The sequence below is a fragment of the Topomyia yanbarensis genome, chromosome 2, assembly GCF_030247195.1.
Source record: "Topomyia yanbarensis strain Yona2022 chromosome 2, ASM3024719v1, whole genome shotgun sequence".
NCBI lineage: Eukaryota > Metazoa > Arthropoda > Insecta > Diptera > Culicidae > Topomyia > Topomyia yanbarensis.
In genome coordinates, this window is record NC_080671.1 from 231,179,968 (window position 1) to 231,191,976 (window position 12,009).

Genomic DNA, 12,009 nt, shown 5'->3' on the forward strand with positions numbered 1-12,009 from the left:
CTGCTGCTGCTTCGTCTGGGTTTAGCCCATATTCCTGATAGACTTCGATGAAAATGCGCAGGAGATGGTCAGGAGCGGTCGGTAGTCCTCCGGATGCAAGCGTCATTTTGATGCTGGTCGGCGTCATTCTTTCCACGCAAAAAGATGGGTGTTGGTCTTTCATATATGCCAGGTATAGGCGTACAATGTTCATTATTTTTGGGTTCGCGAAGTCTGGCCTTTAAAAAGCGACCGTCGCCATTCGTTGATTGTGACGTGAGCCGTACGATTGGAGGGCGTAAGGGGTCCAGTTCAAATTGGTTGTCTGTGTTCGAATGTTGAGATGTGGTTGCCAATGTGTTTAAACTATTTTCGCCGCTGGTAGGTGTCACTTCCGTTTGTTTGGGTTGAATGTTTTCGTTAGCTGGACGGTATGGGTTGATGGTGTCGCCTTTTTTAAAGTTTATGAAATTTGGTTTTACTGCTGGTATTGCAAGACCTGCAATCGGATGTTCGGTAGTTGTGGGAGGAACGGAAAATTGTTTTTTCTCCGTGGCAAGTAGTAATTTGTCTGACGTCTTACCACTGTCGTTATGATAATGATTGTTAGCGCGATCGTTGTCACGTTGACTTGACTGCTTACGACGTTTTCGGTTGCATCTTGCCTTATCAGCAGCATTCTCCTGAAGTCGTCGAATGCGTTGTTTGGCGTTATATTACGTCCAATCCTGCTTCCATTGCCATTTATCGCCCAAAAATCTTCAGCCAGAGATTTTGATTGATTCATGCCATTTTCTGGTATTGTCATGTTGGAGATTGCAATGGAAATAGCTTTCACTTCTTCCTTCAATTCCTCCAATAGATCGAAATTGGCGAGAGGGTACGGCTCAGAACATTTAGTGGAAAGCAGTTCGTTCTCGAGGTGTGATAGCCGTTCGTCAATTTTATGATTCATATTGTCCGATATTGTTTTGGTCGATTTGCTGATGGTGTCGATCGAATTTTGTAACAAATTGTCACAAGAATGGAAATGCTGACCTAGTTTACTGCATATGTTTTCGTTCTTTTTATGGACGACTTGCATTGACTGCTTTACGTCGTTAAGTAATTGTTCGATGCTACCGAACAATTCAAGACTGTGGCTCTTTAGGTCAGCCGTGGTTCGATGTTGTGTGTCCGTATGCGACTTCATCATTTTTAGCAGCTGATCTTGTAGATAGATCATTTTGCGTGTATCGACCTCTGTCCTAATAATATGCTGGCAGTCAGCACACACAGGCACCATAAATGTCCGGATAAAATTTTCCTGATTACGCTGCACACCTACACAGGCAGCATGGTATGATCTGCTGCAAAATTCAAACTTCCAGAGGAAACGGTCGTCGTTTATGTTACAAGTTTTTACACCGCTCTGCATTATTTTACTATTACTTGAAGTTCAATAGCACTGTAACTTACAAGGCACGCGCGCGATGTTTGTTTACGTAGGTAAACGAATATACTAATTAATAAATTACTTGCGGAGCGCTTGGAGAGGCGTCCGCACTCGTTGACTGTTCGAGCGAAAAAAAAATTCAATAACTAATCTTTGTTTGTCTAATTGGCAAATCCTTTCATTGAAATCTGGCTTTTAAAATAACAAATGACTGTTAAACAAATCAGTTCAATAGGTTCATCGTTTGCGGAGATATCGTGCGCACGCACCGCTACTGTAAAGAGATGCTTCGGGGATATAGTCGGCAAATTTGTCTAAGAACATGAATATTCTCTAGCAGTGACATCAGTAAGGTTTGGATTATATACCTGAACAAATAATGAAAAATATCGGTGTTTTACAGAGTTCAAAGATATGTGTACATTGATCTGCGAACTAGTTGAAATAGTCTAATTTACAATTAATACCCACTCCAATTGTTTACCGATATATTGCCTGCAGAATTTCTTTTGCAGGAGGTAAGTCGTTTGGTAGAAATAAAAAATCTTTTCCCTGGATTCCCGGGAATTAGAGAACATAAATTCCCGGGATTCGGGAATCCCGGGAAATCCAAAAATCCCGGAAGCTCTAGTTGAAAGGGAACCCGAATGATGAAATAAAAAATACGTATCTTATACTTTTCGGTGTGGAACTTGAATTCAACATACAAAAATTTAAATTGAATTTACCTAATATTGACTGAGAAGTACCTTACTGCACGGAAGACCTCGACTGAGTCGAATGTCTCGTTTTGTTTTTGACAACACTAATAAGTGCGAAAGCGACGCACAACTCAAAAGTACGTTAAAAGAACCTATTCTTTGGGTTGATTTATTTTTCCGTCTACACAATCGTCAGCCGAGTTTTAACTGACTAATGTCAATAGTTAATTGACATTTTTGAATTGGGTATTTATTTTGGATAGTGAATTATTAATTAATATAGTTGTTATGAATTGTGGATTTTGACATTAAAATTAGTACTTCAATTGAAGAATTCATAAATATTAAAAAAGTACGACTTACCAGGATCTAAGGACAAACTCAGCCCTTCGATTGCCAAGCAAACTATGCTTACGAAATACAATAGTTTCCTCATGTTCGAATATGCACTACAAAGAAAACAAAATTGAGATAGTAGATTCAATATATATTCAACGGAAATATTTCACTATATTACATGCACCGAAAAAGTTCGATATTCTAAATATCGACAAACATATGATTACGGCGTAAAAGCCAACTGTCAAAATTTTCTTTAAAGGAAAATTCCGAGCACACCGTTACTGATCGAACACAGAGAGTTGAATAAAAAAAATTTCCTCATTCCTCTTTTACATTTCTTATAAAAGAAATGTATAGAATTCGCTCAAACTTTCAAGATTTTTTCCGAGGCCTGGAGGGCCGAGTCTCATATACCAATCGACTCAGCTCGACGATTTGGAACAATGTCTGTGTGTGTGTGTGTGTGTGTCTGTGTGTGTGTGTATGTAACGGACAAATTCTCATTCGTGTTTCTCAGCAATGGCTGAACCGATCTTATCCAAACCAATTTTAAATGAAAGAACTAAAAAACAGTATGAACGCTATTAATTTGTTTTTGATTCTGATGTTTAGTTTCCAAGATATGAATGTTTGAATGTGTAAAAATGGCGTTTTTTGCAGTTTTTTTCAAATTATCTGCCGAAATTGACAACATAGATTAACACTTTATATGTTTTTAGACAGCTTTAACGAATACCTTTCAAACAAGATATAGATTGTTGAAATCGGACTGTTATCAAAAGAGATATTTAACATTGAATGCGGACGAAAGATTTTTATCATTTCCCATTGCCAGAAATATGACCAAAAACATGTAATCTATTATTAACGCCAAAACGGCTTATTTTAGGTCAATAGTATCTTCGGAGAATATAATGGAGGCAATACGCCCTTTCTTTTGGTATTGTGCTTTTACTGATTAATCTCCCTATGAGTGAGATATTTTCACAAATTTTCTTGGAAGTGATTATATCGAAATGATGCCTTCAGCAAATTTGTAGCTCTTATTTTTGCGAATAACTTTACTGAAGACATAAAATATCTATTTTGAATACTTTAAAAGTTATGGCTTGTTGTTTGTGGATTACCTTTTGTCGCCCATTTATTGTTCAATATAGTAATAATCCATTGAAATAAGCCAAACATTATTACGATAAAAAGAATTTTGTATTTCATTTTACATTTCTTATAAAAGAAATGTATAGAATTCGCTCAAACTTTCAAGATTTTTTCCGAGGCCCGGAGGGCCGAGTCTTATATACCAATCGACTCAGCTCGACGATTTGGGACAATGTCTGTGTGTGTGTGTGTGTGTGTGTCTGTGTGTGTGTGTATGTAACGGACAAATTCTCATTCGTGTTTCTCAGCAATGGCTGAACCGATCTTATCCAAACCAATTTTAAATGAAAGAACTAAAAAACAGTATGAACGCTATTAATTTGTTTTTGATTCTGATGTTTAGTTTCCAAGATATGAATGTTTGAATGAGTAAAAATGGCGATTTTTGCAGTTTTTTTGAATTATCTGCCGAAATTGACAATATAGATTAACAATTTATATTTTTTTAGACAGCTTTAACGAATACCTTTCGAACAAGCTATAGATTGTTGAAATCGGACTATTATCAAAAGAGATATTTAACATTAAATGCGGACGAAAGATTTTTATCATTTCCCATTGCCAGAAATGTGACCAAAAACATGTAATCTATTATTAACGCCAAAACGGCTTATTTTAGGTCAATAGTATCTTCGGAGAATTTAATGGAGAAAATATGCCCTTTCTTTTGGTATTGTGCTTTTGCTGATTAATCCCCCTATGAGTGAGATATTTTCACAAATTTTCTTGGAAGTGATTATATCGAAATGATGCCTTCTACAAATTTGTAGCTCTTACTTTTGCGAATAACTTTACTGAAGACTTCAAATATCTATTTTGAATACTTTAAAAGTTATGGCTTGTTGTTTGTGGATTACTCTTTGTCGCCTATTTATTGTTCAATATAGAAATAATCCATTGAAATAAGCCAAACATTATTTCGACAAATCGAATTTTGTATTTCATTTTTCTATCTACAACCGCTAGAAATAATCACCGCACCGAACACTTCCAAGTTGTCTGGAAGGAACTTGATAACTTATCAGTGCAAAAATGTTCATTTGTGCGAACCTTCTGACTGCAATTTTTTTAACTAATGACCATCGGATCGATCTGAAACATATCGGAAAATGAAAAGCCAAATAAATAACTCCAAGCAACGGCGTAGCCCAGAGAAGGTTTTGGGGTTTAACACCATACAACCCCCCCCCCCATCACACCCAAAAAAAATATTGGATTGAAGTTGAAAATTTATTGATGCAGACTGATTTAATTCAATATTACAATAACAATTATCTGATCCGTAGATTGATAACCTGTTGTTGTAAACATCATGAGGACTTTTGATAAATTGTCGGAATGGGGTCCTGATATGTACCTGATCTATTGGTCTTCATTTCACAGTTGTCTAATAGCATCAATATCAAATTCCTGCCTGAAAACATTGCAATAGAAAATTACAGTGTTCTGTAATCAATCATAGTCCTCAGATTTATTTTCAAATTGATCTCGTTTTTGTAGAGATGTACTGTAATAAGGGTCTTTATTTAATAGGAAGAGAAGTTAAAATTGATTTAATGTCTATGAAACATAGAACTGCTCACCAAAAAAATGCATAACTTTCAACATTTGCCAAAAATGTTTTTGCCTTTCTCATTCACTCTAAAATTCGTCAATCTAATCCCGACCCGAAGGGCCGAGTGTCATATGCCAATCGACTGAGTTCGTCGAGATCGGAAAATGTCTGTGTGTGTATGTATGTGTGTATGTGGAAAAAATGTGACCTCTGTTTCTCAGAGATGGCTGGACCGATTTGCACAAAGTTAGTCTCAAATGAAAGGTACAACCTTCCCATCGGCTGCTATTGATTTTTTTTTATTGATTGGACTTCCGGTTCCGGAGTTACGAGTTGAAGAGTGCAACCACACAACAAATTCCCATATAAACTGAAATGAAAAAATTTCAAAATCAAATTTGTATTTTGACTTTTTTTGGACTTTGGTACATTTTAGTATTTCTCATATAGAAAGGTTATGCAATCACTCTAAAAATCGTCAATCATACCGGCCCGGAGGGAGTATGCAGTGAGGGGTAGCTACTTTAAAATTAAAACTAGTTTAAAATTTCTTAACAAGTTGAAAATTTTCGGCAGGATCTGGAGCTCCCGGACCTTTCTCCATGATCCGCCGCTGGTTTCAAGCGACGTTTCAGTATCACATAGTATCTCAAGATCGTGGCTGTCGATCCATTGTATGTATGTGCAAATCGTACTGAACATGTAATATTCATTTCCACCATTGTATTGAACATAACCAGCCATGGAATCGTAGTCTGGACAAATGAGACAAGCACAATTGCACCACTAGGTGGATTAAGACAGGTTTTTTTTTTGGGAATGCGTCGAGTTGAGACGAAAACGTAATATGATTAATAACGAGGATAACACTTTCCGAATGTAGAGAGAAATTTATGAAAAATAACGATTTCCATTCGATTCTAGCAGGTTCTGATCGATTTTGATGAGCATTTGATTTTTGTTGTATGACCAATTATATGTATAGGTCAAATGTTTAAAATCAGTAATTTAAGGTCAAGATAGCATCATTTTGAAACCGCCAACTTCGGAGGTTTAGTATCTTCGATGAGTTTTACAAACGTTAAACAGCGCATCATTTGATAAAATAATTTTGACGGTATATCGTCCAAGAAGTATTTATGGTGATTTTTCTCAGGTTAATATTCATGACTACAATAAAGTCTCAACAAATTCGCTATACACGAACTCTGTTACTATTTTCTGAAAAATTAATTCTGCATAATTTCAAAACTTCAATAATTACGGTTTCGGAATTATGCCGTTTGGACAGTATGATCGATTTTCACCAAACCCCCACCAAACCGAATTTCTGGCTACGCCGCTGACTTCAAGACGTTCTACACTCGTTCACAAGAAACTTCTTCGAATGCTGAATATCTATTATAATACATTGAAACCCCGATTTTATCAGCCAAATATGAACATATGTTTGATGGGCTCTAGCAGACGAACAAGACTGAATTGGAGTAAATCCTTTCTTGAGCATGTTTTCCTTATCATGAAGATAGAAATATGCAAAAATAAAAAGTTCATCATAATCAGAAATAGTTATCAGACTACATCAAGGGACGGGAAGAATATTTTAACAGCTTCAGTTTATTATAAAGAAAAAAAAATGCCCGATTTAGTCAATGTCCCCATTTTATCAGCCTAAAATACACCATGAGACTGATAAAAATGGGTCTTTATTGTATGTATTATTCACTGTGTTTCACATTAATAGGTACATTTCATTTTTGGGGATTTTTTATTGCATCGAACTACAACAATTTTTAGGTAATATTCAAGGGGTTTTTTATAGACTTCTTCCAAAATTTGGCGGACCTATTCCAATTCGTATACCAATTAATAGGTATACTTAAGGGTTAATATGTTGCAGATAGAGAAAATACTGAAATTTTCAGCTTTTTTCTTACACAATATTACGAAAGATTATTAAACAATTTTTTTTAATAAGTTTGTGAAAATTATAAACTATTTGAAATTTTTTAATAGTATATTTTTTTTTATTTAACCGTGATTTTTTAATAAATAGTGACCATCGCTTCACAACGTAGTCTATTTTTCATGGCTTGCGGTGAGCACGATCTCTCGAATTGCTGAACTGAAAATTATGGAATAGAAATTAATTTTTAGTATTCTTTACTTTACTCGCCGCGCAGATAGCTCTGAATTAGACCCGCTGGTGCCCTAAGACAATTTCGCTAGATTTTCAGTGCACTGTGCATTAACGCAAGTGACGGAAGGTTATCGAAAAGTTTCGTGAAAATGAAAATTCCAGTAATTATGATGATTTTCCCAAACGGTTCGTTTTCGAGAGGTTTTTATTTGTTCTTTGGCATTAGGATTAGCGATAATAATTCAAATCAAGGATACTACTGGGAAGTCACCTTTAGAAAAAGTCGATGTCAAAGTAAAATTTGGAACTATGCACGCATGCACTTCAGAGATAGCGTGATATCCGGAGCTGCGATTTCATTTCAACCCTTTTTGTGAAAATGGCGATACTTACAAATGTAAACATAAGGCTTTTTTCATACATGCGAATGAGGGCTTTGAAACGCAACCAATTAACCTAAAAATTTTGATTCTACGATATTGCTTTCTTAAACTACAGCAAAAAATACAACGGGCGAAACTGTATTTTTGTTTGTTTATTTAAAGTTTCGCCCTCCACGCTCCATGCAAACAAACAGGGCAATACTTTTTTTGCTAGCAGTTTAGAAGCGAAACTGTCATTTTCGTATTTTTTAGGATTATCAAGCTGATATCAGCTGTAAATAGTAACAATGATCGCTATTGAAAAAACCCGGACGAAATCGGTGGTGTAGAACTGTAGTTATTGTAAAAAAACGTAAGAACGATACTTCAATGCTGATAGGTGGGACCGAAAAAGTAAACAATCGCCAAAGGGTAAAGTATAAACTTCAAATCGATTCAAAAAAATGCGATTTTTTGGCTCAGTACAATATATAACCCCTTTAGGAAAATTCAGTTTTCCCACCACAATTTAGATATTTTATTAACAGAGCATTAACAATAATTCGTAGCTATGTCTATTTTATGGGCCATTTTTTCGCTTCCCATTGATTTGATTTGAGATTTCTAGCACTGATGTTGTCCTATGCTGATTTGAGCGATTCTCTGAGTCCTGCCACTATCCCATGTAGTATGTGTTATCAAAAACATCGCGAAGCATCAAGTTCTAAATGTTCTCAAACAATATAATATCCGAAGAGAGTGATAAGAGTTATAAGAAATGTCTCATCACACTGTTAGGTGGATTAAAAGCGTTTTTCTATCTACAACCGCTAGAAATAATCACCGAACACTTCCAAGTTGTCTGGAAGGAACTTGATACCTTATCAGTGCAAAAATGTTCATTTGTACGAACCTTCTGACTGCAATTTTTCTAACTTATAACCAACGGATCGATCGAAACATATCGGAAAATGAAAGTGAAGTAAATAACTCCAAGCAACGGCGTAGCCAAGAGAAGGTTTTAGGGTTTAACAACTTCCCTCCCTACCACACCCAAAAAATATATTGGATTGCAATTGAAAATTTATTGATGCAGACTGATTTAATTCAATATTACAATAACAATTATCTGATCCGTATATTGATAACCTGTTGTTGTAAACATCATGAGGACTTTTGATAAATTGTCGGAATGGGGTCCTGATATGTAATTGATCTATTGGTCTTGATTTTACAGTTGCCTAATAGCATCAATATCAAATTCCTGCCTGAAAACATTCCAATAGAAAATTCCAGAGTTCTGTAATCAATCATAATCCTCAGATTTCTTTTCAAATTGAGCTCGCTTTTGTAGAGATGTACTGTAATGAGGGTCTTTATTTAATAGAAAGCGAAGTTAAAATTGATTTAATGTCTATGAAACATTTGCTAAAAATGTTTTTGCCTTTCTCATTCACTCTAAAATTCGTCAATCTAATCCCGACCGGGAGGGCCGAGTGTCATATGCTAATCGACTCAGTTCGTCGAGATAGGAAAATGTATGTGTGTGTATGTATGTATGTGTGTATGTGTAAAAAAATATGACCTCTGTTAATCAGAGATGGCTGGATCGATTTGCACAAAGTTAGTCTCAAATGAAAGGTACAACCTTCCCATCGGCTGCAATTGATTTTTTTTATTGATTGGACTTCCGGTTCCGGAGTTAGGAGTTGAAGAGTGCAATCACACAGCAAATTCCCATATAAACTGAAATGAAAAATTTTCAAAATCAAATTTGTATTTTTGATGCCAAATGACTTTATAATGCATGAACTCGAAAAAATAATGTTTGAAAAAAATTGATTTTTTTGGACTTTTTTGCTTTTCTTATATAGAAAGGTTATGCAATCACTCTAAAAATCGTCAATCATACCGGCCCGGAGGGAGTGTGCAGTGAGGGGTTGCTGTTTTAAAATTAAAACTAGTTTAAAATTTCTTAACAAGTTGAAAATTTTCGGCAGGACCCAGACCTCCCGGATCTTACTATGTGATACTGAAACATCGCTTGAAACCAGCGGCGGTCAAGCGATGTTTCAGTATCACATAGTATCTCAAGATCGTGGCTGTCGATCGATTGTACGTATGTGCAAATCGTACTGAACATGTAATATTCATTTCCACCATCGTATTGAACATAACCAGCCATGGAATCGTAGTCTGGACAAATGAGAAAAGCCCAATTGCACCACTAGGTGGATCAAAATAGGTTTTTATTTTGGGAATGCGTCGAGTTGAGACGAAAACGTAATATAATTAATAACGAGGATAACACTTTCCGAATGTACAGAGAAATTTATGAAAAATGACGATTTCCATTCGACTCTAGCAGGTCCTGGTCGATTTTGATGAGAATTTGATTTTTGTTGTATGACCCATTATATGTATAGGTCAAATGTTCCAAAACAATAATTTAAGGTCAAGATAGCATCATTTTGAAACCGCCAATTTCGGAGGTTTAGTATCTTCGATGAGTTTTACAAACGAACAGCGCATCATTTGATAAAGTAATTTTGAGGGTATATCGTCCAAGAAGTATTTATGGTGAATTTTCTCAGGTTAATATTCATGACTACAATAAAGTCTCAACAAATTTGCTAAAGACACGAACTCTGTTACTATTGTCTGAAAAATTAATTCTGCATAATTTTAAAACTTCAAAAATTACGGTTTCGGAATTATGCCGTTTGGACAGTAAGATCGATTTTCACCAAACTCCCACAAATTGTAAAATTGGTATTGTAAAAAAACGTAAGGGCGATAGGTGGGACCGAAAAATTAACCAACGCCAAAGGGACTATATTCTATATATACTATCATTTTGTCAATTTCAATAGCAAACACAAATTTTAATTTAATAATTTCAAATACTTTATGAAGTTTTGGGTTTCGATCACTGAATCATGCAATCTAGGATGTAAAAAACACAATAGTTCTTAAATAGGAAATAAAACCAAGTCTGGAAATATTCACTGTTGATTTTCTTTGAATGGTATCACTGCTACTATCGCTTTTTTTCAAGAAAAAGCGTTGATTTCTTAGTTCTCAGTCGCGTTGTAAATTTGAGTAAAGTATAAACTTCAAATCGATTAAAAAAAATCGATTTTTTTGGCTCAGTACAATATACATAACCCCTTTAGGAAAATTCAGTTTTCCCACCACAATGCATTTATTGAGGAATTTAGATATTTTATTAACAGAGCATTAGCAATAATTCGTTTGTATGTCTATTTTATTGGCCATTTTTTCGCTTTCCCATTGATTTGGTTTGAGATTTCTAGCACTGATGTTCTCCTATGCTGATTTGAGCGATTCTCTGAGTCCTGCCACTATCCCATGTAGTATGTGTTATCAAAAACATCGCGAAGCATCAAGTTCTAAATGTTCTCAAACGATATAATATCCGAAGAGAGTGATAAGAGTTATAAGAAATGTCTCATCACACTGTTAGGTGGATTAAAAGCGTTTTTTTCAATAAAATTAGTTTCTTTTAAATTAAATTGGTTGTTGGACTTTTCTGTTTGCCACATTTCTTGCGTGCACATTTGAAATTGTTTTCAAGTTGAGACCAAATCGTAGTTAGGGTCCATACATAAATGACGTAGCATTTTGGGGGGTAGGGGGGTATACTAAATTTGTGACGAAGTGTGACTAGTGGGAGGGTAGGGCCAGAAGTTGCGCGACGTAGTATTAAGATTTTTTACGGGAAATAAAACCCATTGATTAGAAAAAAAACCGATTTAATCCACCTAGCAGTGAGAAGGGACATTTCTTACACATATCACTGTTGGATCATTCATTAGTTTGCAGAACTCATGCGAAGTAGGCACCCAACTAGAGATGGAATGAAAACAGTTTCTAGTCCTGCACGAATAAAATCTCGAATAAATTAAATAAATGATATAAAATCATTAAAAAAATGAAATAAAAGGTGTTCAAATTAATAAAATGTGTAGAATGATTAATTTAAATCAAATTATATTAGCTTATTTATTGAAAATTTAGACTATATTTAGAAATAGTTAAAAGAATAATAGAATAAATTGATTCAAACTAACAAATTGAATAAAATAAAGAATAGGAATTACTGAATGAATAAAATTAAAGATATGAACAAAACGATTTAAATGAATCAAATGAATCAAACGATTAAATTGAATCAAATGAGTCAAATGAATCAAATGAATCAAATGAATCAAATGAATCAAATGAATCAAATGAATCAAATGAATCAAATGAATCAAATGAATCAAATAAATTAAATGAATCAATTTATTTTAATGAATGCATTGAATACAATG

At 34.8% G+C, this 12,009-nt stretch overlaps 1 protein-coding gene across 1 annotated transcript in view; it reads right to left on the bottom strand.

Annotated features, from left to right (window-relative positions):
* LOC131682957 (cartilage oligomeric matrix protein) overlaps positions 1 to 12,009 on the bottom strand; it is a 1,738,261-nt gene that overhangs the window by 1,595,953 nt on the left and 130,299 nt on the right. The window contains exon 2 of the mRNA XM_058964790.1: positions 2,479 to 2,564. Coding sequence (XP_058820773.1) covers positions 2,479 to 2,551 — 73 coding nt within the window. The 5' untranslated portion in view covers positions 2,552 to 2,564. The remainder of the gene's footprint in view (positions 1 to 2,478; positions 2,565 to 12,009) is intronic.